This window comes from Gopherus evgoodei, chromosome 14, assembly GCF_007399415.2.
Source record: "Gopherus evgoodei ecotype Sinaloan lineage chromosome 14, rGopEvg1_v1.p, whole genome shotgun sequence".
In the NCBI taxonomy this organism is placed as follows: Eukaryota; Metazoa; Chordata; order Testudines; family Testudinidae; genus Gopherus; species Gopherus evgoodei.
This window is the reverse complement of record NC_044335.1, coordinates 25554379-25581436: the sequence shown is the minus strand read 5'-3', so window position 1 is coordinate 25581436 and position 27058 is coordinate 25554379. Positions and strand designations below refer to the sequence as shown.

Here is a 27058-nt window from a genome sequence, read left to right as displayed (position 1 = left end):
CTGGGGCTTTAGGTGTGCCAGTGAGATAAACCTGACGATAAGAGGGAAAGACCTACTAGGAAAACTACCTCCCCTTTCCTCTATCCATATGGATAGTGCAGCTTAAACCTGATTGTCCACTTCCTGCCTCTATGCTAGATCATGCACATGGTGCTGAATGTAATTAAGAAGGGGTGTCCTTAACTTAATGTTTTATGTATTGTGCTTTCTGATCCCGCTGTAAACCTCTTCTCCCTGAAGAACTGAATATCTGGAACACTAAATGCAACACACAACAAAATGCACCGAAAAGAGCCCATTCTGTGTTGGTTATTCACAGGATCAAATATAAAATAACTGGAGCATTGTGGTGAGAGCGCCTGTCAGACGTCTGGCTCTTTAGTGTATTTATTAGACTTGTAAAGTTCTTATTCATTTTGGTTTTCTTGTGCCCCACTAAGTTTGATGCAATGATCAGCGTTTGATTATGAAGCTTGTTAAAGGGAAACAGATTTGCCAAGATACAGATTTAGGTCCACGTTCAGCCCCTAATGTAACGCCATGAACTTCAGTGGAGTTGCAGCATGGATGAATTCGGCCCATGTATTTTAAAAACACAATAGTATAGTGCACACAGCAAATAACCCGCTGACTATTATAACAGGGAGAAAGATAAATCGAACTCATGCTACCTCTCATTGCACTTGGCTTGGACAGTGAAAACAGATTAGCTGGTTTCATTTTCTGGCTCCCATGTGCTAGCCCAGTGCTGTCATGTTTTGATGGCACAAAGAGCAGGGGAGTTTCTAAATCTACACACACTCTTAGCTGAATTTGTTAAATGCACGTAATGGAAAGATTTCCGCTTGCTAGCCCTTAGGGTCTGTCTATACTACCTCTGGGAACTAACCTCCCAGCCCGAGGCCATAGCCTCACAGTAGGGGGCTCACCACTAGCGCATTTAAAAATAGTTGTGGCTTGAGCTGGAGCTCAAATGCTGAACCCTGGGACAGGGAGGCTTTAGTTCCCAGGCCACAACGTCAAAGCCCCGTCTACACAGATGTTTTTAGCATGCTGGCACAAGCCCTGCTGCCTAAGTCTATGGAGCTGGGCTGGGAGGCTCTCTCCCAGGTGCAATATAGACATACCCTTGTACACAGACAAGGTGGACGAGGGAATTTCTTTTAATGCAGCATTCTTGACCAAAAAGGAGGTTGCCAGACTATTGTAGGGGGGCTCTTGAGAGCGGCGGCTGCTGGCCAGGCACCCAGCTCTGAAGGAAGTGCCACCACCAGCAGCAGCACAGAAGTAGGGATGGCATGGTATTGGGGGTGGAGGTGGCATCACAACCTGAAATATTTTCAAACGGGGTCCCAGCAAAAAAAGTTTGAGAACCTCTGTTTTAATAGACCCACTTCTGCTGGTGGAAGGGACTAGCTTTCGAGCTGCACAGAGCTCTGCGTCAGGTCTGGAAAAAGTACTCGCCTGGTGACACTGTGATTGCTTCCCTGCATGTAACATCTTGCTAGCATCCTTACATGCTGTTTCTAGTGCAGTTTAAATGCATGGACAGGAGAATACAGGAACGCAAGTGAATGGATCTAGTTAAGTGGCCTCTTCCAGTGTAAGGGAGCAAATTAACTTGGTGCATATGGGTTTTTGTTTTTTTTCTTCAGCCTGTGAGTTTCCTCTCGAGGTCCCTTAACCTTTCCTCCTCAAGCAGCAAGGACGACAGCGGTTTGCTCAATAGGGGGTTCGTGCAGGTGAAGACTGAGAAGACCTCATCCTCCAGGAAGATCCCAAGCCAATTCAGACCACCTGCTCCGGTAAATGCCAGCACTGCCATCTCCCCAAAAGGCAGGAGGTTACAGAAACCTTGTCTCTCCTGTACTGGGGAAAGGGAGATGGTAGCTTGAGTCAGCAGAGAGCACTGTCCCTGGAGAACAACACAACAGCTCAGAATGCTAGTCCCACTCACTGCCCAGACTTCATATGCTGAGCGTTGCCTTGGTCACTGCGTATACGCTGTGATTAAAAACCCACAGCAATGAGTCTCAGCGCCTGGGTCACTGACTTGGGCTCGCAGGGGTCAAGCTGCGGGGCTATAAAACTGCAGTGTAGATGACCTGGGCCAACCACGGACGTGCTGTGCAGTGTAGACATACCCTTTCTTCCCCTGAGAGGGCAGGGGATAGGAACAGAGACCCTACCCGGCCTGTGGGAGGAGAGTTAGCTGGCGTTGCTGTGCAGTGCCATCTGCTGGGACTTGAAGGGAGCACCATTCTTTCCTCTAATGGTACGTCTTCACTACCCACCGACTGGATCGGCGGGTAGTAATTGATCCTCGAACGCGCTCCCCTTCGACTCCGGAACTCCACCAGAGTGAGCAGCGGTAGCGGAGTCGATGGGGGAGCTGTGGATGTCGATCCTGTGCTGTGAGGACGAGAGATAAGTCTATCTAAGATACTTCTACTTCAGCTACGCTACCCGTAGCTGAAGCTGCGTATCTTAGATCGATTTCTCCCCCCCCCCCCAGTGTAGACCAGCCCTAAACCAAGATACTGTCTACCTCCTTGTTACCGTGATGCTCCGAGTCAGCCACTCAGAACAGTCATTCCCAGAATCACTTGCTCTGGATCTCAGGGCTGGGAAGAGGAGTTCGCAAGAGTCAAAACTGAAACAAAATATTTTGATTGACCTGAAACAAGCCAAAATCCAGAATTCTGTTTCCTGAAGTCTTTGGAAGTTTGCCTTTTTGCCCCAGTTCAGGATTGATTGGGGTTGGGTTTTCTACAAAATCTCTAAAATGGTTGTGGGTTGGAAAATCTGTTTTCCAGCCAGCTCTATTCATGAGCTGAAGAGAAGACTGAGAGGGGACATGATAGCAGTTTTCAGGTATCTAAAAGGGTGTCATCAGGAGGAGGGAGAAAACTTGTTCACCTTAGCCTCCAATGATAGAACAAGAAGCAATGGGCTTAAACTGCAGCAAGGGAGATTTAGGTTGGACATTAGGAAAAAGTTCCTAACTGTCAGGGTAGTTAAACACTGGAATAGGTTGCCTAGGGAAGTTGTGGTATCTCCATCTCTGGAGATATTTAAGAGTAGGTTAGATAAATGTCTATCAGGGACGGTCTAGGCAGTATTTGGTCCTGCCTTGAGGGCAGGGGACTGGACTCGATGACCTCTCGAGGTCCCTTCCAGTCCTAGAGTCTATGAGTCTATGAGTCTACTATCCGTTTCTGGCCTTTGAAGACAGACGTAGGGAGCACAAACTGGCTAATCACCGTGCTTATGCTGGTGATCCCCTTGAGGGTTCCAGGCTGGGGACCCTGCAGCTCTGTGCCAGAGGAGAATTGCAGCAGTGGAAGGTTCTTACATATGGATGTAAAACAAGGCTCTTGGAAGATGCAAGTTTGGTCACACTCTACCCCCCCCCCCCCCGCAAAGTCTCTAGGCCCTTGCTTTCACGTGCTGAACGGCTGCCCTGGCTAGTGGGGCATGAGGATGTGCGGTGGTAGATGGGGGATATGTGTGGCTGGGAGATGTGATGCTAAGAGGGATCAAGAAAAGGAAGGGGGAAAAAGTCCTAGGAAACCAGTGTACTGCAAAGTACACATCAAAACGCTATCAGCTCAGCATCTCTCACCATTAGGCCCAGGGTATCTCAGCCTTGCATCCAAAATCAATGAATACTTCTTAAAGCATTCAGCCAAAATACCTTCCCTGGGGCAGCAGTAGGGATGCTGTGCTATAGTGGGTTAGATGTGGGCATAGGCAATTTGGAGTCCTGCAATCTGCTCCTGGTCCTGCCAGTGATTTGCTGGACAATTTGCTTCCCCCTGCACCCCCACTTCCATGGAGGTTTTTGTTCTGTTTTCCAAGACACAGCCGTAGCTGCTTTGTAAGTGCAAAACTCAATGCTCTGCTAACCCTGGAGTTGCTACTGACACCTCTGCAGGAACTCGATTTTCCTGTATCTGTGGCCCAGATATTTCTCTCCAGTGGGAGACTTGGGATAGACTGAGGCAAATGGATTAGTGAACTTTAGAAATGGATTAGGCCCATAGCCATGAGAGATGCACTTCATATCCCATAACATGAGCTCTTGATCTTTGTGCTTCGAGGCCTAAACTGATCACTGGCTGGAGAAGGTAACTTCCCCACTACCGGCTGGTCTTGCACAGCAAGGTACACTCTAGAGAGTTCCCACCTTCCTGCAAACAGCCATTGGTCTCTGTCAGAGCTAGGATAGAGCTAGATGGGCCATCCATCTATTGCCGTGTGGAGGTTCATTTGTTGGGAATATTATGGGCTGTTCTAACTGCAGGCTTAAATGTCAGCCCTCTAGTGATCTCTAAAAGATATTTGATTTAATTCTGAGTGATCTGTGAGTGAACGGGGAATACCAGGAGATCCTTTAACGACTGTGCTGATTGCAAGTGAGAGTCCCACACCAGAAAACTTTAGGAGGGAATTCTATGCATGGAACTGGCTGCATGGCAGTACTGTGAGAGCAGCACTGCAGCAGTTGGCATAGCCTGCCCTGTCCCCCCACCTCCTGCCTGCCAATTGGCTTGTGGGAGGCAAGCCCTGAGGGAAGAGTTCTGGGTTCTGTTCTGTCTTCAGGAAGTTTTAAGCATACATTGTTTCCATAGCACCAGCAACGTGATAGAGGCTTTTCAAGCGGGTATTCATAGGGCCTACCAACTTCACAGTCCATTTTGGTCAATTTCACAGTCATAGGATTTTAAAAGTTGTAAATTTCATGATTTCAGCAATTTAAATCTGAATTTTTATGGTGTTGTAATTGTAGGGGTCCTGACACAAAAAGGAGTTTGGGGGCGGGGTCTCAAGGTTACTGTAGGGTGGGTTGTGGTACTGCTACCCTTAGTTCTGCACTGCTGCAGATTTCACGCGGGGAGACCTGGATTTCTCAAATTGGGCATCCTGACCCAAAAGGGAGTTCCAGGGGGGTCACAAGGTTATTTTGGAGGGTTATGGTATTGACACCCTTACTTCTGTGCTGCCTTCAGAGCTGGACGGCTGGAAAGCGGCAGCTGTTGGCTGGACACCCAGCTCTGAAGGCAGTGCCCCGCCATCAGCAGTGCAGAAGTAACGGTGGCAATACCATACCATGCCACCGTTACTTCTGCAGTGCTGCTGCCGGCGGCTCTGCCTTCAGAACTGGGATCCTGACCAGCAGCCGCCACTCTCCAACTGCCCAGCTCTAAAGGCAGCACAGAAGTAAGGGTGTCAATACTGCAACCCCACAGAATAACCCTGTGACCCCCCTGGAACTCCCTTTTGGATCAGGGCACCCAATCTGAGAAATTCAGGTCTTCCCATGAAATCTGGTATACCAATTTCACGGGGGGGAGACAAGATTTCATGGTCCATTACATGTTTTTCCTGGCCATGATTTTGGTAGGATCCTAGGTATTAGCTAACTATTCCAGGGTGGGGGAGGGAGGGAAGCTGAGCCATTTGCTGGCATGGGTGAACTGAGCTGTGAAGTAGGTTGTGGGGCTGAGGGGGTGACCCTTGTGCGTTGTGAGAGGCGGAAACAGTCCCAGTGAGGGGAAGTAGCCGAGTGGGAATTGTTCCTGTGCTCTGACAGTGGTGGAGGCAGGCAGCCAGCCATACTCTTACTGCTTAGACCCAGTTGTTTGCTGTTTCTGTGCTTCATTTTCTCTTTATGAAACTTTATTTGAAAATAAACTTAGGCACAAAATGACTGCTCTTCATCAGTGACGCCCCCCTGGACGATGCTGGGCAAGCAGGTACCCTGCTGTCCCTAGTGTAGTGTGACTAAGGCGCAGGAATTTAGAGTGTAATTCCTCTGTCTGGGAGCTTTCAGGGGATCTCAAAGCACCTTAAACACTAAGCTTTATGATCACTTTATGATGCTCTGCACTACATTTCCAGGGGGGCGTTGGAATCTTGCCCCAGCTCTTTAGCGAGAGAGAGAAGCAAAGGTCTCGCTTATGCCAGCAATTTACTTAATTTTACCACCATTGCATCCCTACCTCTGCAGTTCGACCAGTGGTAGCAGCAGCAGACCACCATTCCTTGTGTTCCCGTAGCACCCAGGAGCCGCCGTTCTGGACCCAGGCCCCCACTGTGCCAGGCGCTGTACAGACACAGAACTAAAAGAAGGACCCTGCCCCATAGGGCTTCCAGTCAAAGTGTCAGCGAGGCCTGTTCTGAGCAGGGCCGGATAACTCAATGCCTTAAGATGCATGAAGGCTCCCACAGTTGGAGGTGCGATTGTGGGAAGCTGCTAGTGTATGCACAGCCAGTGACCAAACGCATGCCCAGCTTGCAGAGGCGACTGGGCTCTTGTCTAGCTAACAGCGAGCAAGGGGAGTTTAAAGACCTTTGCTTGCTCCCTTTTCTGCCAATGCCCAGCCAGCTTTGGAGGGACTGTTAATGGCTACACATTTGGCTGACATCCGTTCTAAACAAATGATCCCTTTCTGGAGCGTGCCCGTTAGATGGCATCTCTCTGAAGAGGACTTACTTCTGTCCCTGGACATGTTGCATTAGACAACCTGGCAAACCTTTACCAGCCCCTGCTTGACCTTATCTAGCGATGAGAGCCAGGACTTCTGGGTTCAGGTCATGATCCTGCCACATCGGTCTTGGGGCAAGTAACTGAACCTCTCCCATCTGTACAATGGGGCCATAATGTTGACTCATCTCACAGGGGCACAGCTTAGTGTTTAAGGTGCTTTGAGATCCCCTGAAAGCTCCCAGAAGTGCAAGTGATTTATCTTCTCAACCCTGCTTCTTACCTCTGACTCTTTGTCTCCAGCTAGACATCAGCCAGAAGGGATAACTTTCTTCTCGGACGTTTGTAATTGGATTAGATCTGTCTGTTGTAAGAGCTTTTTTGTGTGATGAATGAACAGTCCTTAATCGCAGCAAACAACCCCTCCCCACCCCAATAAACCCCAACTGGCAGTTAATTTGTCCGTTTTATAAACCACTTCTCCCAGCGTGGCGTGGGAGTGCATTGCTCTCGCCACTGACAGCTGCATAAATAACTTCTGGCTAGAGATTTGAAGGTGCCGAAAGAAATAAAATGTCTTGAAAGCATGGGAGGGCTGGAGGGAGGAGTGAGCCCTTGCGATCCTGAACTAGATCAAGAGTGTGTGTGTGCTGTGAAATCCCATCTGTGGAATCCCAAAGAGAGAGATGACATCTGCAGTATTGGGCTCTTGGGGGTTACCTCAGTGCTCTCCTTGGAGTCGCTAGCAATAAGAGATAATGTGACTAGGAAATTAAGTAAAATGACTTGCTGGAACTAAATTAGCCCCACATAAATGCACTGACAGCTGAGCCATGGCTGGATGATGAGCAGCTGTTGGTGCTGCAATGGCTGCTTTGCTGTTAAGAAATGCAGGCCTCATGGGGCCTGATTCTCTCTTTGTTTTTTCCAGTGTAAAGGGGCTGTAAAGCTTATGGCTCAGCTACCAGGGAATTCCTGTGGTCTAGAGGGAGAGTCCCTGTGTAGCACAGAGCAAACATATTAGCTCCACGCCACTCACTGGCGTGTGTAAGGGGCATGACTGACACCTCTGCACTCTGCCTGTTTCTGGATGCTGCAACAGCCCCCGGGGCTATCGGCAGCTGAGCCCAAGGTAGGGCAGCCATCAGACTCCTCTAACGTGCTGCAGCCTTTGGATTGCCCAAGAGTAGGGGAGGTGAAGCCCCATTCCCCTTCTCCTCTTTGGGTCCCGCACTGAGCAAAGTTCAAGCTCCCTGGAGAATCAACCCCTGTGTACTTGGGAGATGCAAGCACGACTTCCCCTGAGTCCCTATCCTCTAATCTTACTGAGGGCCATTGGGCTGTGCCTGGGACTGGAACACAGGTGCCGCTGTGCTCAGATCCCCAACTGGCTCTGTGATCTGGGGCCAGTTGCTGAACCTGGCTCCTTTCAAGGTGCAGAGCGGCACTGCTCTCATGGGAGCTCAGCTCCTCGGGCCCTTTGAAAATCGGGCTGCTGACTCCCATGTCTGCTGCCCCTCCACAAAGTGGGGATTATAATACTGGGATTCCTTTACCCTGGGGGGTCATAAGGCTAAATCAGTTAGCTCTGGGCGGAGTGCTTTAAAGGGCTGGGTTCTTGTTCAGAGGTATTTAGAGGTATCCATAGCCATCCAGATCTTAATCTACAAGCGTGTTTTAAAATCTCTCTTTCTTCTCCCCCGTCCACGCTAGATGTCCAGTGCATGGAAAGTAGTGGCTTGCGGCGGAACCCGAGACCAGCTTATCATGCAGGAGAAAGCTCGGCAGATCTTAGGTGCATTAAAACAGAGCCACACGTCAAGGACATTGATCTTATCATGAAGGATTGTTGGTTTTTCTCTGCTTTACGATTTTTTAATTTTTTTAAGTAGAGGAGGGGGAAAAAGAACACACAGAAGAATTCTCTTTGGCAAAGACACTGTTTATTTTCCCTTCTCTGAACTCCATGTTCCCTGGTAGATCCATATTTTAATAAATTGTACTAAATACTGGATGATAAGTGGGATATAAATTTTTGAATTGTTTGTGGAAAACTTAATCGGGGGAGGGGGAGCTAGGAAAATACCCCCCCCCCCCCCGTGAGAAAGATATCCCTTCCTTGTATTCTTCTCCAGAGGTAGAAATAAACTGTCCACACACCACCCCTTTCTGCCATGCCCTCTGAAATGGACACGAGGCATTTACCTCACTTAGGTGGAGATGTTGCTGTGCAGAAAACGAACTGAGTTGGATTCTGCTCTGGCTTCTTGGGAGCAATGTGTAAGGTCCTTGCACATTTCACCTTGCACCTCCTGGCTTTCCTTGGATGAGAATGTTCTCCATCGTCATAGGTGATGGGGTGATAGAGGCCAGCAGAAGAAAGGATTTCGGAGGGGGCATGTCTTTCAGGATGGTTTGATTCTAATTTTGAACTAGCAGCTTTCTTCCCATCTGACCCTAGGAGAATCATTTGCACAGACGTGATACATACGTTATATAGGAGGGGGCTGGGCCAGAACCTCTCCCCTGGGAAATGCCCTCTCCTTTTATATGTTTTAATGAATCTGCCTCCTGTTGGCCTTCATCAGCCTGACTTTGCCACTTTATTCAAACATGGTCCAATGCTCTGTGTGTCCACATGCTGTATTGGGTTTGAGTGCTTCTGCCTTTCCAGGGAAGGCAGCGCTGCCTAATGGTGGTCTAGCCACTAGCAGGATTGTCTGACTTGAGCAGAGCAGGAGTTTAGTTCCAGCATTTCTCCTGTAAACAGGTAGAGAGTTGTCCTGCTTCTCTAGAGAGTGAATGGGAACAAAATAGAAGGGAAGAGATCAGTGAACCTGGAGCAGGATGGGGCCTTAAATACCAGCAGCCCAAGGGACTGCATGGGGTTCTGTGCTTTGGTGTTCCACCCGCCCTGCTCCTGTGCAGCGGATAGATTGGCCCCATCTCCAGCAGAGATGGTCAGGATTGCTTTTCTCCATCATCCAGCAGCTTGGGCCTCTCATGCTGAGAACTGCTTTTGCTTAAGGCTTCTGGATTAACTGGTATACACTGTGGCCATGGGCTTTCTGCGTTTGCAGCCCGAACGCTGCGGCACCAAGATCTAGAAACAACCAAGCTACAGTGGACAGCGAATGGTGTCCACAGACTCACCAGATACTGACTGGGGCCCTGATTCAGCAAAGCAGTTAAGCTCATTCTTAAGGCTCATTGACTTCAATGGAACATAAACAGAGCCTTGATTGCTTTGCTGAATCAAGGCCCCAGTGATTTAGCTCAGTTGTGATATCTCACTTGCAGAAGATGAGGGAAAGGTATCACTTGTGGAGAGGGGAGTGTGAGGATAGCTTTGTGTTAAGCTGCAGGACGAAGAGGCAAGAAATCTTGCACAGGTGAGAACAGAACCCACAATTGTCTGGTGTGATTTGTAGGCAAATTGATGGACTTCTCTGCCTCAGTTTTCCTAGCCATATAAAGGGGGATGATCACTTCCTGCATCACAAGCATGGAGATTTAATTGCTGAGAAAATGCTTTGTCTACAGTAGGTGCGTGAGCTTCTGGAGAAAGCTCTCTACTTCATTAGTGGCTGTGCAAAGTTACCCCAGTGACCTGTGAAATAATATAGATACATCCATGCCCCAGGCTTTGTGTGTTTAGTACAAAATTAGCCACAGGCATGAAAACAGCATCTGCAATTACAGGTCATGGATTTACGGATTTACAAAGATCTTCAGCCCTCCAGCTCCAGTTTATAAACTGGTTGCTGTGTTGGGCAGGAAGAAATGGCCACACACCCACAGACACCCACCCACTCCCCCTCCATGGTATCGTATGACACAACGAGGTGTGTTATTGGTCTTGAGCATCTGGCATTGACCCCTTGCAATGGAGAGTGGAGTTCTGTCTCATTCCTAAACTTGTGGCTCTGGATGGTCACTTCATTTACCCTGGCCTAATGTCGTATGCCGTGGTGCACTTTTGACTTTTCTGTAGGGCATGGGAAAGCTTCTGTGTGTCACCACTTCTACTGTATCTGTCCTGTCAATAAGTAGAGGACTTTAGTCTCCAAGGCTAACCAGTTCAGCCCTCTCACCACCCATGCACTTGAAAAGATAGTGTGGCAAGGGAGAATGGGAATTTTCTCTTCAGCCTTGTCTACACTCTAACTATACCAAGGTAGTTAAAGCAGTGCAACACCATTCCACCCCGAGGAAGGGAAATAACTTACACCCATCCCTGATCTAAATTTTGGCCCAAACATGAGTTGGCAGAATCACTGTAACACTGAATCCAGGTTGGTCTTATTTACAGAAGATGCTCGAAATCTCTGTATGACCAGCACTGTGTGGGCTAATCCAAAACACAGCTATGCTTTAATCTATGGAACCTCAGTAACTCAGCAAGTGATGCTGTGCTGGAGTTGCAGCCTTTACCCCACACCTAAAACTAAATACTATTGAAAGTACAAGGTGATGTAGACTCTGAGTCAGACCTCAGACCTGGCCCATCTTTCCAGTAACAGTCCTATGCCCTCGACACTAGAACAAGAGGTTGGGTGTGAGAATGTATTAATTAATATTCCCTAATCGCCACTCTGCACCCAGTGTAGATTCAGTTATACACCTTAAAAAGGGGCTAGCTGCTCATGAATAATTCTGGTTTCCTCTTCACAGTCAGCCGTGGCTAGCTAACCGCATATTTAAAGGTTTAAATGACACTAGGAGCACAGTAAAAGCGACCGGGCACAGGTGTAAATGTGTTGGCTTTTGCTTAGTCTAAGTGGCCCACGTTCACAACAGGACTTGGGTGTCGCAATTCCTAATTTTGAGGCCCCCAAGAAAATCACTGGAACAACAATGGGATCCTGACTTAGGTGCCCAGGCTCCCTATACAACAAATGGGGAGAGAGAGAGAGAGGTTTCTGGCAAGGCAATCTACAAAAGGCAGCATCCTAATGGAGCTTCCAGCCAGAGGGGGATTCACTCCACTCTGAGTTTGGGGTCTAAGTCCTCACTGCAGGGAATTATCTATCTGCGTACAATCCCCAGCTGGGACCCAGCTGCCTGGAGGCAGGTGGCTTAGGCGGCTATGCTGGTTCTAGAGCGAATGAGTTAGGTAGGTGTTTGACGCCACACAAAATGGCTGCTGGTGGGAACAGGCCTCTGTCAGAACCTTTAGGCCAATGCTTAGGTTACTCACCAAGGCTGTGGGAACCCTGGTTTGGATCCTCCCTCTGCCTGATGAGTTGAAGGGATTTGATCAGGGATCTGCCACTGCTTAGTGGAGTGTTCTAACCCCTGGGCTGGAGCGTGAGTCTCAGGCTGTCTCCTCTGGCCCAATTAATATTTCATTATTCAGCTGAAAATGAAACCGTTTCACCAAGAAAGATTGAGACACTCTCCCGTAGCCTGGCAGGAGCACCCTGTTCAAATGCCTTCTCGTCAGGCAAAGCGGGGATCTGAACCTGGCTCTCTTTAATGATTGAGCTAAAGGTTAGGAGGGAGTCAGCGTCTTCCCCCTTGGGCCATTTTGTGTGGAGCTGGCCAGCCTCTGAGCAACCCTGCTGGCGTGATAGGTGTTCTGTCTGTTGCCCCCAGGTTGTGGACTGCTCTGGGGCTTAGGCGGGAGAGAGGGGCTGGTTGTCTAAACGGAGGCAGCAGTGTGCATGCCCAGAGTTGGAAACATAGGTGTCTAGGAAACTTTTACAGTGGAAATGTAGGTGCTGAGTGAGTTTAGGGGCCTATGTGCTTAGGCAGCAGCCAAGAGGAAGACCAGCTTCCGCTGCAGAGTCTAAAGGGCATTGGAGAGACAAGGAGCCCACTTCTGCAACTCCCAGTGGGTGTGGGAGAGACCAAACCTGTGTGTGTTGCACATGCAGCTGTCTGGCTGAAACACAAACCGTTTCTCCTCAGAATCCCACTTCCCAAAGAGGGACCAAAAATCCCTGTTGCAGGAGGTTAGTTGCTGTTGCAGCAGCATTATTATTTAACCTGGGTCCCTGGCCGGAGGTTTTGGTCTCTGGGTGCAGGGAGGGCAGACAGTCTCTGCTCTGTTGTGAGGAAAACCAGCAGAGGAGGAAGAAAAATGGAGAAAATGTTGGAGCCGGGGGACAAGATCTTTTTGAGTGACATCCCGGCTCTGTGTAAGACAACAGCAAAACTCCCAACGGACTGGATCACACCCTTGGCTTTTAATTTAGTCCAACCTCTGGAGTGTGTGGCTGATTTAAAGGTGCTTTGGCTCTGTCTAGTAAGGAAAAAAGGATGAAAACTTTCCCAGCATTGGGAGCCACAGGTGGCCTGCTCCTTTAAGAGCCGGGGACCCTGGAGCCAATTAACCTGGCCTTGCTACACCTGTGCAGGGTGTGGGACAGAAGTCGCAGGAGGGAAAATACCTAGGGAAAGCTGCTAGAAGTGGATGGATGGACCAGCTGAGGAAAAGAGCCAGGAGAAGTGTCCTCTGCTCCACCCTGAGGAGAGGGAGTGGACAGTGAGGGCAATTAGCCTAAGGATTAACAGCTGTGGGAGAGCTGGCTGAAGAGGAGGAAAGCCAGCAATCCAGGCTGGCTGTGGGGAGGAGCATGGATAGACTAGTTCAGTGTGAAGTGAAAAGCTGGCTTGTGCTGCTAAGTGGCTGAGGTCTGCTTGGTGCCCTTGGTGGAAAGGCAGACTTGCCCTGAATGGTTGAGCTGGTTGATGCGCAGGAGTTGGCCTTCGATGGTGCAGCCTGTTCCTGCTGGGAGCCCGACTGCTGGAAAGGGGGCTGAAGGCTGAGCCTAGCAACGGAGAGGACACTTTCATGTTGATGTTTTTGGATTTGGACTAACAGGGCCTGTTATCCAGAAGTGGTAAAAGGCTTTGAAGGCACTTGGCCAGAGGGCAAGACATCTCTATGGTGGGAGTAGACTGAAGATTGCTGTGGGGAAACTGAGGCAGAGTAACTGCAATGCCACTTCATGCTACATGGAGATGCTCTGGGATGGTGAGTCATGTATTGGAGTAATGCCCTCACCATGTCTTCCCTCTCTGGGGACTGGATGGCCCCTCACTTTGGTTGTGAAAGGCCAATTGCATATGACAGGTTGTCTCAGGAAGGGAAAACAGAAGCATCGCCGAACTGCTCATGGGACCACATAGAGTGGGGGTTGGGGACAGACAGACAGATAGTGTTTTCTCCAACTGCCTGTCTCTGGTGCCAGGGGATCCCCTAGCTGGTGTGCAGGAGGTCAGACTAGATGCAGAAGTAACAGTCGCAAGGCTAGGCACTACCGTCCTGAGTCCTCCCTCGCCTACGCTGGAAGGAACTGGCCTGCTTGGCTTGCTTTTTGAGCACCTCAAGTCTGTTCTCTTGGAAGTAGTGTAGTTCAACTGACAAATGTTACAATCAGCTGGCTGTGGATTTCTGTGGGCAGGGGGAGGGAACTGATGGGTGGACAGGGAGGAACTAAGGTGACATCAAAGAAACCAGCTCATTGTGTGAAATGTTCCCAGTGTTGATATCCGTGATCGTTCCACGAATTTAAACATGATGGCCGAGATCTACCAAGTGGCTAGTAATCTCTGGGTGTCCAACGGGAGTCACAGTAAGGGGCCTGATATCCAGAGAGATGGTACTTGGCTCTTTCTGTCAACAAGGCCCCTTTGCCTGTATCTCCAGCAGTCTCCAAAAATCTGATGTGACAGCCTGGGAAGCTAGACTCCAAGGAGCATCAGTTTTTAAAGGCAATGAATCCCCTTATTCTCCATACTGATTTCTGAGCCTTGGGGCAGGGGAGGGCTGTTGTCCCCCTCTCCTCTGTTTGTCTGAAATCATTTCAGAGTGAAAATCCCAATTTAACCCTCCCCTTGGCTATCCCTGGAGCTCTGAAAAAGGACACCCCTCTTTCCCTGCCAACTCTGAGGCTGAGCAATGTACCATTAAATCTTCCTCCAAACCCCTCCCTTATCACCACCCTCTTCTGCCCCCCCGGTGGAGTGTCCTGTCCCCAAATTCCCTCTCTGCTCCCCACAGTGTGTTCTGTCCCCAATTACTTCCCTATATTTTCTATGCCCCAGTCTCTTTCCCTTCAGTCTCCCTCCACATTCCTCTGCCACCCTCTCTTTTCCTCTAGAGTCCTCTGGTCCTCAATAAGCTTCTGCCCCCTGAGCTATATGTCCAAGCCAGAAGGTGCAGTGGGCTGCCATCTTCTCTGAAGGTGGCCTGGATTCAAATTCATGGGGACAAAGAGAGGTGGTGGCCATTGTGACTAGGGGTGTGATGGTAGGGGATGGGGAAATGGCAGTAAGCCTTATTGGAGAAAAGCCTGGGCAATTGTCTATCATGTCCTGGGGACAACTATGCCAGATGCCTGACCAAGGTGCTGGAATATCCATAGAGGAGCCTCTACAACCCCAGGATTTACAGTGAGCTCAATGCACGATGGAGCAGGACTTGGGAGCTTAGACCTTCTCTGGGCCTGATTCTAGCCATCAGTAACCCCTAGTGTAGATAAGAAAGGCCTGTTTGCTCCAGCCTGCTTTCATGCAAGGGTCAATGGCAACTTTCATGCAACGGTCAACTGCCTTGCTCATCTATAATACAGGTTTGCACCATTTCGAACAGTGCTGCTTGAGAAGATGTGCTCTATGAACTTCATGGTTGTAACTATCCCTGAGTGCCATGCAACAGTATTGCATGTACCAGTGACTCCATGCATTCAGCTGGAGGCCACATTGTGAAAAGCCAGCCCTTCCTGCTATACGAGGACTGTATATAATTGTGCTAAAACCATTGTGCTTAAGTACAGCTGAATTAAAGTCTCCCTCTGCTCCCAAGAGTGTGTTTGCTTTTCCCTTGCTGCTCTTATTTTACAAGTGAAGATTCACAGGCTGGCTTTCTTCTTGCCCAGTATATTTGTTTAACCATCTCTGAGCTTGCTGTGTTCTTTAGCAATTGGTCCTGGTTAGAAATTGCAACTGGCTCTGCTAAGAGTTCTAGGAATTCTCTTCCAGTGTGCATGCTTTGATAATACACTGAACCTTTTCCAGCCTCTGGCAGGTGTGGTTTTCTTTTTCTTTTTCTTCACCTCCACCCCACTGTTAAACTAATCAATTTCTCTTGTCCTGTTTTTGACTGACTAGAGAATTTGACTAATGCCATGAATGTAATTATGCAAAAATCTCCAGCTTCTGCTGCTATTTAATGAACCCGGCCAGAGATGGCAATTCCATGGCAGATGAGGGTTTAGTGTCTCTCATGGCTGCTGATTCTCTTTTTAAATGGATTTTCATTTAAAACCAAAATTAAATTTCCAGCCCTCCTCTTTATGAATGTGAGGTGGTGTGACCTGAGACAGCTGCTCCTGAGCTTCAGACACACTCAGACAATACTGCTGAAAGGTGCTAATCAATCCATTCCTCTCTAGAACTCTGGTTGAATTGTAACAAGTTCAAATGCCAGCACTGTTAACTTTACTACGATCAACAGTGACAAAGTAGAGACTTCTGCTGTGGTTGGATGTCCAGAAAGCCCCAGAGGAACCAACCTGAAACGATTGAGAGCAAAAATTCCAGTATCACCAACCTCAATTGTTGAAAAATCATGAGTCCAGTCCCCAAAATGGCATGAGATTTAAAAACTAATCAGTTATGTTAAAAACAGTGAAATGCAAGGTTTTGTTCTTTGCCTTTAATCACATTTTCAAACTTTACTCTGCAACCCTAAAAGCTAGAAACTTTTTTTTATTTTAATGGAAGCAGAGATTTACATGATCACTTGATTCCAGGAACTGGGGATTCAAATATACATAAAATATTTCAAAACTCACAATAAAATGATGGAGCTGGCAATGCTGTGACTTCAGTTCCCCATCCTAAGTAGCCCACACTTACCTAGCACAGACACAGCCCAGGTGCACTGTGAACAAAGGCCTTCTCTATGCTCAGGAATGGCCCTGACCAGCCATCCGTTGCCAGCAATGGGAGTACACGCCCCAGTCATACAGCATCTAGACAAGGGCAAGCATGGTTTGTACCGATGAGGCTAAACACTGATGAGCTCAGTTGGTGCAACCCTTGCATGCCTTTATCTTCATCGAGGGGCCAGTGCTGATTAAGCAACATGGATTGCTGGCTCCTGCTGGTGGAGAAATGGCTACTGAATAGAAAAGGGCAAAGTGTGGCCATGTTGAAAGCCTGAGTGCTGGCCCCAAGACCTAGAACAGCCTCCGTCACTCTGCTACTGAGCTGGGAAACAAGTATCAGGGGGTAGCAGTGTTAGTCTGTATCCACAAAAACAACGAGTCCGGTGGCACCTTAAAGACTGACAGATTTATTTGGGCATAAGCTTTCATGGGTAAAAAAAACCTCATACCCGAATAAATCTGTTAGTCTTTAAGGAAACAAGTAGTGTAACAAAGCCGATTATTTAGAAGACACAGCTAAGTAGGCTGCAAAATCTGCTCTCCTAGCAAGGGCAATATCTCAAACAACATGCATAGGTCCTGCAGCTACTGGTTAATGGTAGTAATGCTGCTCCTCTGGTGTGTGTTTTGTATCAATGATCCAGAAATAATGCTCAGTCCTGGCCTACGCTCAGCTTTCCCTCTCAAGCTCCCTCTGCAGCAGCTCCTCGAGTGCCCTATTTGGGAATGTTAACATGTTGTCGTCTAGACCCTCCTTTGAGCAGAGTTTGGTGATGTGCTGGTTAAAAGGCCAGCAGTGCCCAGTCTAAGCAAATGCTGGCGCTGCTGGTGGCAGCAGTGCACAGCTGCTAGCAATGGTGGGCAATGTGAGTGGTGGGAAAGCTTTAGGGTGGACAGGGCCAAGAAAACCAGAGCTGGTGAAAGGGTTGGTCCAGGTGACACGCCAGGGCAGGCTATGTGGCTGGGAAGGGGAATAACTTAGGCCCAGATCCTCAAAGGTATTAAAGCACTAAGCACCTAACTCCCAAATCAGTGTCAATGTTTGAATTTGCTTAAATACCGCTGAGGGTCTGAGCCTTCCATCCTAAGGAAGCAGGAACAAAGGGGGATATTTCACACCTTCATAAATGCTCCCCTTTGCTCCAACACCTCTGCCTTTCTTATTCCCCCTCCCATCTAAGTTATGTTCCTCTAGAAGTACCAAGCCAACTCCCTGGCTCTAACAAGTCCCTAGGTCAGTACTTGGGGCTGTGGCAAGTCTGCTGGGGGTTCATGTGCATACATGGAACAGTCCTGGGTAGAGGACCAGCAGAATATGTAAAGCTCTATTTTGAGGGCATATAGGGTGCATGGGGCTTGTACTAGCCCTATGCAGAGGGGTGAATTTTGACCAGAGTGAATGATCTCCATTTTTGCAGAAGGGTAAGAGAATTCACCTTGCCCATTGGTATAAAATGGGGATAATGTTACCATGCCTTGGACAGGGAGCTGGGGTGGACAATACGAGGCTTAATAAGTTCTCAACATTTCAGGTTGCATCCAGTCAAGTGAACCTAGTCCAGAAGGTGAACAGCCTGTATTAAATGACAGATTTTATTACAAGTGCACACAGCATTTTTTGAATTACAAGTCAAGGGAATACTACATTTCACTTACATCAAAACATTGCTTTGCTCTTAACAAGTGACCACCAATTTGCTAAAAATTAAACATGGGGGTGGGGGACACATTCCACAAGCTGGAAACCATCCTTCTAGCTCCAAGGATCCCAAAGCTGTACCTTAATTAAGCCTGGACTTTCTAACTCCTGGCAATCTGAAAGAGGTTACCAGTGCTTGGGATAATAATTCTTACCTACATCTACAAGACACCTCACACTGACCTGCAAAGACACTCCAGACTAGCTAATCTACTTAAGACAATTATACTGTGCTCATCGCCATGGATAGTGAAAGTCTTACCAACATTTGGTAAGTGTCCTTTGGCAGCACTGCTTCATTGATCCCATCCTTGGCTTAAGGAAGGTAAAACAACAATGGGTCCCAAAGAGCAACCCCCTGGGATCCATACTGTGCTGTTCCAGCAGGCGTAAGGCAGGCCCAGCTCGCATGGGAGCCATGGGGGATTCAAAGTGCAGACTGGTTTCTCAATTGCAGGATTCCCGTTACTCTTCTATAGGAAGAATCCAAAGCCTGGGTACTGGGGGAACTGTGCTGTTACATCTGCCCTGTAGACACAGCCAGGCTTCTGCTCTTCCGGGATCGCATGAAGTTGTTGATCTGGATTTTGATGTTACTATAGTCTTTGCCTGCCAGCTTTGGCTTCCGCCTCTTTGCTGCTTTGAATGCTGCGTTCACCAGATTGGGCGATAGGGCAGCTTTCTGGTGTGTGCCGGACACATTGGCCTTTCCCCGCCACTGCTGGTAATAATCCTGCGGCATCATGTGTCTGAACACTGCCAGGGCATACTTGGCAATGTCACCCTCGGCCTTCTCAAACAGTCTCCTGTCCTCCTTGGGGGAGATATGCAGGAGGGAGCTGTCAGGGATGCTGGCTGCTGCAGGAAGGTTATGGGGCAGGGACTGTCTCTCAGGGGTGGATGGAACCTCTCCTGATTCCACAGCCTCAGGGTGTCCAGCTGGCAAATCAATCTCAGTCCCTTCACAGTCCATTGGCATCATTTCATCCATCTCTGCCAGGGGTATCTGGATCTCCCTGAGCTTGGGAATCAGGACAGTGTCTGTGGGGAGTCCAGTCACACATGGGGCTGGGGTTTGCTCTAGATGGGCCAATCTGGACTCCATCACGAACACTTTCTTTGTCAAGTCCTCAACATGCTGACGTAGGCTCTGATTCTCTCTCATCACTTGCTTCAGCTCCTGGGTCAGTAGCCAGATGGCTGTGTTTCCGGATGGGAGGGATGGTCTGAATAAGATGCCTGTAGGCTGTGTTTCTCCTGCGGCGGGTGAATCCTTCTTAGTAGTTACACTCTCAGCTATGATTCTCTGCAACTGAAACACATGTAAAAAGTGTCAATTAGTGTGCTGTCTGTGGGAAGCATTATAAACCACACCACCCTGCCCTCATGGTTGTGAATTCACAATAGGAATAGGTAACGGGACACAACACTGACTGATCCAGGCCCCTTGCCTGCAAGGACTTACACCCAGGCTTACATGATACACATGAGTGGTCCTGCTGTAAGCACTTGCAGGGCCAGGTCCCAAGTTGATAAGGGACAGGTTCTCGTCCCATTGCTTGCTTTGCATAGGTATGGAGGAGCCAATTTTATTTAGCTTGTGATTTCAATGCCAGCATCGCTGCCTACAGCTCACTCCTTGGTGCACTGGATACACAAGTACAACCGAAGTGTGGCCTGCACTAGCCAGAGCCCCAGTTTCTAACACCGAGCGTCAGCTATGGGTGCAGCTGGAGTGGATGCTGTTCTTGTCTAACCTTGCAGCTAAGCTGCATCCAGCCCTGGCTTGGTTTCAGCCACAGGTAGCGTTTGTAGCGTAGAGCAACCTGGTAAACTTGGGATGATCAAATATAAGTAATGGATAGGGGACAGCGCCTCAGCCCCATTATAGCTCCTAGAATGTCAGCCATAGCCTCTCTGCAAAGATCTTGGCCCATTCCCTGTGTATGTGTGCCTGCCACAGGGCCAGCAGAGAGCTCTCTGTCAGGGAATGGACAAAGGGTGCAGTGGACTCTGTGTATGCACACTCCAGCTACCCTGCTGTCCTGTCATAGAGGCTGCTAAGAGACATCTGTGGTACAAAAGGGACAGTGAGGTCCCTTGCTTGCTGGTGTGAGTTTGTGTTGGAACAGCATTTCCTCACAGGGACATGTCAGTCACTGTTGGATTAAAGATCAGATTTTTAAAAACCCAGCGCTGCTCTGTTACTAATAGGGATTGAATTAATCATGAATAGCTTTAAGATCCTAATTTAAACAAAAATTAAAATGTTTGAATTTTCCTCAGCCTGGACAGTGAAAGCAGAAGGGCCAGTGTCAGTGTTTTTTCTAGTCAGTTTCATATCAATATCATATAAACTGTTAGGGTTACCATAGATTGGGTTTTCCCAGACATGACCTCTTTTTTTTGATCCTCCACCGTCTGTCCAGGTGGATTTTTCAAATCAGAGGCAATATCCTGGATTTTTCCAGAGCAGATTTTTACAGCACTTTCTCAGTGCCTGATTAGACCCTTCCCTGCAGCCACATCTGCCAGATTCCACCCACCTAGGTCCTGGCTCCCAGCCCTGGGGAGGGGGAAAGACCCACAGGGAGGTGTGACTGATGACTACTGTTGTGTCCCGGGTCTGCATCAGCCACCCTACCATCAACACTGTCCCTGGGTTCCCTGTTCCTGGCCAATGGGAGCTGCGGGGGGCAGTGCCTGGAAGGAGGCAATGCAGGAGCCCTCTGCCTCCTTCCCCTTCCCCCCCCGGCCAAAGGGGCACACTGCCAGCTGCTTCAGAGAGCAGCGCGGGGCTTGCAGTGCCACAGGGAGCAATCCCGCGGGTAGGCAGAGGGGTGGGTGGCTCGCGGGCTATGTGTTTGAGACCCCTGCCCTAGATCAAGTTCACTTGATTCTAACCATAATATAGGCAAATTAGGGGAATGTTTAATTTTTTTTTTGAAACCCAAGATGATAAACTGCATTCATTCAACTAAATTCATGAAACATTTCTAATTCTAATAAGATGGTTATATCTAATTTGTGTAGGTTTTATATATAGTGTCTTTCCTTTCTCACACCTCTGTTTCCTCCTGCCCCCACCTACCATCCAAAAAACTTTTGTGCTGTAACTCCCTATGTGTTTTCTTGGTGCAGACTGAGAGATAAATACAAAACAGCATAAGCAATTAAAAGGAAACTAGTTTAAAATTTTTGTTTAAATGTTCTATGGACAACATAAGTAAAGATGAATTGAGTAGCTTTGACCTCAAATTTGTGTATTTCTTTTTTAAAAGAAAAGCATGTTAGGGAAAAATATTCTCTGTACTACACTAACTGCATCGTCTGATTTCAGTGGTTATTCACTATCAGCATCTGCAGTGTCAGACAGGAAATGAAAACATGTTAAGAACAGAATGACTTATAAGGCATTTGAGCATAATTTGCATTTTCCTTTCAAAAGGACACATCAGATTTAACCTGCTTGGAGAACTCCAAAGGTTTCAACTAACTTGGTTGGGGATAGGGAGAAATCCCCCACATTTTCCCTTTGGGCTGAAACCCAGCATCAGCAAAATAAGACTCGGGGGAATCTTCCTGAGAAAGTTCTGAGGGAATGAAAATGTGTTAAGAATGGAATGATCTGATGTCTCAGGATCCTAACCCCTTCCCAGTGACCTCCATCTGATATTCTCTTTGGTTACAATTAAGGGTTAATTACAAACAAGTGTTAAAAGGCTGAAGGCCAACAGAGTTTGCAACCTCAAATCCAGCAACATTAACAAAACTGATTGGAAATGAATGCAAGAGGCCTTTGAGCTTCACTGCAGACATCCATGCCCTGAAGGAGGCCAGGTTCCCCTGTATTCCCCAAACCAAACTCATGGTGGAGTAAACAATCCTGCAGAGACACAATTACAGCAAATGCCTTGGAATCAAGAAATGACTGTACCTTGTAAGGCCAATGAGGCATCCTGAGCCAGACCAGGAGGGACAGCGACAGCAGCAAATTTCAGTAACAGGACTCACAGGATGTAGAGGAACTGACCAAGGTAGCTGTGCTTTATGAAGGACCAGGCATTGTTCTCTCAAAGTGCCCTCTCTGATGCAATCAAGTTGTCATTGGCTGGATTTGAATCCCTGGGTTGTTTCTCCCATAAACTAACCAACATACCCTTTGATCCTAGTTCTGAGGGTCTTACTCAGTAAAACTGCCATTGACACAGACAGGTTTTTTATGGGTTTGTGCAGCACTAGGACATAGGCCTGCATGCTGAGTACCTTTTAATGCAAGGGGCCAAGTTTGCTGTTTCCAACCTAAGACACTTTGTGGCTCCCTCAGCCCGTTTGCTCAACATGCCACCATGTGTTTTTAAAAAACCCCAAAACAACAAACAAACAAACAAATCCCAAACCTCCAACGAGGCCGTGTCCTCTGTGCGTTACCATCCATATGCAAAGCGACTGTCCCATTAACCACAGGCTTTGTGAGTCTGTTTCTGATACTCCTGAACCAGTCATTCCCGGTGTGTATTCAGACTTGATGAGCAGTGGAATTCTGTTGTCTGAGCATTATGATGTCCTTGGAGCAGGAGTTCTGGTCAGGAGGGTATTAGTTTGCCAGGCCACTTTTGAAGTACATGATACATGTTTGGCTTGTTTTTTGCTGAGCCTGGAATTTTGCGTTTCACGATCCCCAGAGGCCATGATTTTCTTTTGTGAGTGAACAATCCACTGGTGACTCTTGGGAGCAAGAAAATCAGTCCGAACCTGAGAGTGGGTTTTGCTAAGTGGAGATGGTATTTCAATCTGACAGTGATTGGCAGGCCCTGATACTGCGGCCTGGCTTGAACAGGCTGTCTTGCTGAGTCAGTGAATTGGAAGTTGTGGATGAAGAGCCTGGGGCTCACCTCATTTCATGGGATGGCAGGGGAGCCAGAGTTGGGATGGGAGGCAGGGATATGGGTAAGGGACACAGCATCCTCCCCCTGCATGCCCTTCCCCTGCCTGGTATCCCTGGGAATCCCCACAGCAGGTTGGGGCTTTTCAGGCCAGGTGGGGGCAGGCTGGGAGTAGGCAGTTTCCATGGCTTTCTCCCCTCCTAAGACATTGGGCATCTCAGTGCAAAGCTATTCTGGAGATAACACTGCTAGGAGCAGCAGTGACTCCTTTCCAGGCCTGCTGGCCTGCTTTGAGGAGAGGAGAATGATGAGGGGTCCAGAAATGGGCAGCTGTAGAAGTGGGGCAGGATTGAAGTAGGGGAAAATCCCTGAGGGATTGGCTCTTTGCAGAGATGTGTCAAGATCTCAGAGGTATCACAAGGCTTCCAGGCTGCAGGGCCTACTCCTGCAGAGGGACCAGTGGAAAAACCCTGCCCCATGCCCAGAAGTGTCCCCTCTGACCTCTTCCCTGAAATGCAGAATGCCAGTCCCTGTTAATCCCCTTCACCATTTCCATCTTCAAAGCCCTCCCCAGTCCTGGGACCTAGGCCCTGTCTGCCATCAAGGCCAGTCTTAACAAAAAACACACTTCTCCCATGATGCTGACCAGCAGCGAGAATGGCACAAACAGTCCCCTACCCATCTGCCAGCAAAACCATCCCCCGTCTCTGCCTCCTACTCCACCTAGGTCTGCCTATTAGGCTTCAGTCATGCATGAGGAGCTCTAGTGCAGATTTGGAGTCTGTGAAGAATCTCATTAACATGGCTCCACACCACTAAATCTAGTTGCAAGATGGGCCCATGGGCTGTAAGCTCTTTGGGCAGGCTTGGCTTTTACTTCCCTGCCTCATACAGCTCTGTGCACACTGCTGGTGCTAACCAAATAATAGATGCTGCAAAGTTTCCAGCTGACTTCCCCTCTCCCCTGGGCTCTCTCAGGAGTGGAGACAGCATGGCTCTAAGGAATGATGGCTGTCATCTGCCAATTCAGGCAGAGGTTTGAATTTCAGGGATGGTGGCATTTTCACAAGAAATATGCTTCTGTCTGAAAACACACTTTCCTAACTACTCCCAGTCACACCTCAGCTCACCAGGATGGTAAGAAATCAAAATGAAATCTCTGCTTGGTCGGTGTCTTTACTCGGTCAATACAATGGCATTTTGTCTGTAGTCACTTTTTACCTTTATACATCAGTCAATCCTGTGGATTGGTTGCAGCAGAAATGGAGTAAAACATGCTTTGGCAAAACCTTAAAAATAATCAGGGTGTGGGGTGGAGGTGGGGAGCAAGATTAGTCCCTGAAAGTCATTTTAAAATGCTTATTTTACTCTGGTCAGTTTCACTTTGGAAGGGTCACATTAAGAGGTAGAATCCTGGTGTTAGCTGTTGTATTGAAAAATATCTTCTGAAATCCACCTCATCCAATATTATGTTGAATCAAATAGTGTTCCTGGCCCTGCTGTGGATTTGAAGAGGTCTTATTTCCTGCCCTTCCCTGGGATTGCTACAGAAGGTAAATTTCAATTTAAACACATTTTATAACAATTTTCTAGCCCATCTGTTCATAAATAAATCCTTCAGTCTGTGACCCAATGCAGGGCAAACTAATTACCTGTAGAGACAGTTAATCAGCATGAAACAGCTGACGGACCTGAATCTATAACCACTGAAGTCCAGAGGAGTAGTCTTATGGACTTCAGAGGGCTTTGGATCAAATTCTAGCAGAGGTGTCAACTGCCCAATTCATCTCAATTAGGTGTTAACTGTCAAAACTCTTAGCAGCTGAGGTGGCCTCACTGATAACTTTTTCACTGCTGTTTGCCTTGTTGACAATATCCAGGCTGCTAATGAGATTTTCCACTGGGGTTTGCAAGTTTCATTTCTTTGAAACTGCTGAGCTTCAGTTCATCTGCAAATTTGACACCATCAGCTCAGGATTGAACAAAGACTGTGAATGGCTTGCCAACTACAGAACCAGTTTCTCCTCTCTTGGTTTTCACACCTCAACTGCTAGAACAGGGCCTCATCCTCCCTGATTGAACTGACCTTGTTATCTCTAGCTTGCTTGCTAGCATATATATACCTGCCCCTGGAAATTTCCACCACATGCATCTGACGAAGTGGGTATTCATCCACGAAAGCTCATGCTCCAAAACGTCTGTTAGTCTATAAGGTGCCACAGGATTCTTGGCTGCTTTTACAGATCCAGACTAACACGGCTACCCCTCTGATACTTGACACCATGCAAGACACTGCATTTAGCCATATGGAGTGGAAATCCATCAACCTCATGAAGAAACTTGCACAAATACAGACAGATATCATCTTCCTTTCCAAATGCAAACGGATGGACATCATACCAAATGGACTAAAGATAAAAAATCCACTGCTATCTACATACTACACAGACCACAGTGAGAGATTATGCCATACTCTATCAAAAAAACTGAAGAACAACCTGCTCAGCATCCTATACAGCAAACAGGAAAACATCAAAAAAGAGCTCTCCAACCAGGAGACTCTCATTAATAACCAAACTTCTATACAAACGGACTTCACTAGAATAAGACAGGAGATCTACATTACTCACTTCACCTCTCTACAAAGGAAAAAGGACTGTAAACTCTCTAAACTCCTACCTGCCACATGGGGCCACAACCGTGGTACCCCTAACCCACCCAGCAATATCGTCAATCTATCCAACTACACACTCAGCCCAGAAGAAAAGTCTGTCCTATCTCGGGGATTCTCTTTCTGCCCTGCCACCCCCACCAACATGATACAGTTCTGTGGCGATCTGGAAGCCTACTTTCGCCGTCTCCGACTCAAAGAATGCTTCCAGGACAACACTGAACAGTGCACTGATACATAGGTGCCCTCCCACCAACAGCACAAGAAGAAGAACTCCACATGGACTCCTCCTGAGGGTCGAAATGACAGCCTGGATCTATACATTGAATGCTTCCGCCGGCGTTCACAGGCAGAAATCATGGAACAACAACATCGCTTGCCTCACAACCTAAGTCGTGCAGAATGCAATGCCATCCACAGCCTCAGAAACCACCCTGACATTATCATCAAAGAGGCTGATAAAGGAGGTGCCGTTGTCATCATGAACAGGTCTGACTACCAAAAGGAGGCCGCCAGACAACTCTCCAATACCAAATTCTACAGGCCACTTCCCTCAGATCCCACTGAGGAATACACTAAGAAACTACAGCATCTACTCAGGACACTCCCTACACTAACACCAGAAGAAATCAACATACCCCTAGAGCCCCAACCAGGGTTATTCTATCTACTACCCAAGATCCACAAACCTGGAAATCCTGGACGCCCCATCATCTTGGGCATTGGCACTCTCACTGAAGGACTGTCTGGATATATGGACTCTCTACTCAGACCCTATGCCACCAGCACTCCCAGCTATCTCCGTGACACCACTGATTTCCTGAGGAAACTACAATGCATTGGTCACCTCCCAGAAAACACCATCCTAGCCACCATGGATGTAGAGGCTCTCTACACAAAATCCCACACACAGATGGAATACAAGCTGTCAGGAACACTATCCCTGATGATGCCACAGCACAACTGGCTGCTGAGCTCTGTGCCTTTATACTTACACACAACTATTTCAAATTTGATGACAATATATATCTCCAGATCAGTGGCACTGCTATGGGCACCCGCATGGCCCCACAATATGCCAATATCTTTATGGCCGACCTGGAACAACGCTTCCTCAGCTTTCGTCCACTCACGCCCCTTCTCTACCTACGCTACATTGATGACATCTTCATCATCTGGACCTATGGGAAGGAGACTCTGGAAAAATTCCACCACGATTTCAACAGCTTCCACCCCACCATCAACCTCAGCCTGGACCAATCTACACGGGAGGTCCACTTTCTTGACACCACGGTGCAAATAAGTGATGGTCACATTAACACCACCCTATATCGAAAACCTACCGACAGCTATGCCTACCTTCATGCCTCCAGCTTCCATCCCGGACACATCACACGATCCATTGTCTAC

At 48.1% G+C, this 27058-nt stretch overlaps 1 protein-coding gene across 3 annotated transcripts in view; it reads left to right on the top strand.

The window, feature by feature from the left end:
• Window positions 1–8489, top strand: part of MYBL2 (MYB proto-oncogene like 2) — a 39728-nt gene extending 31239 nt beyond the window's left edge. For all 3 annotated transcript variants that reach the window (XM_030533232.1, XM_030533231.1, XM_030533233.1), the window contains exons 13-14: window positions 1656–1805; window positions 8204–8489. In XM_030533232.1, the coding sequence (XP_030389092.1) occupies window positions 1656–1805; window positions 8204–8332 (279 nt within the window). In that variant the 3' untranslated portion in view covers window positions 8333–8489. The remainder of the gene's footprint in view (window positions 1–1655; window positions 1806–8203) is intronic.
• Window positions 8490–27058: the final 18569 nt, after the last annotated feature.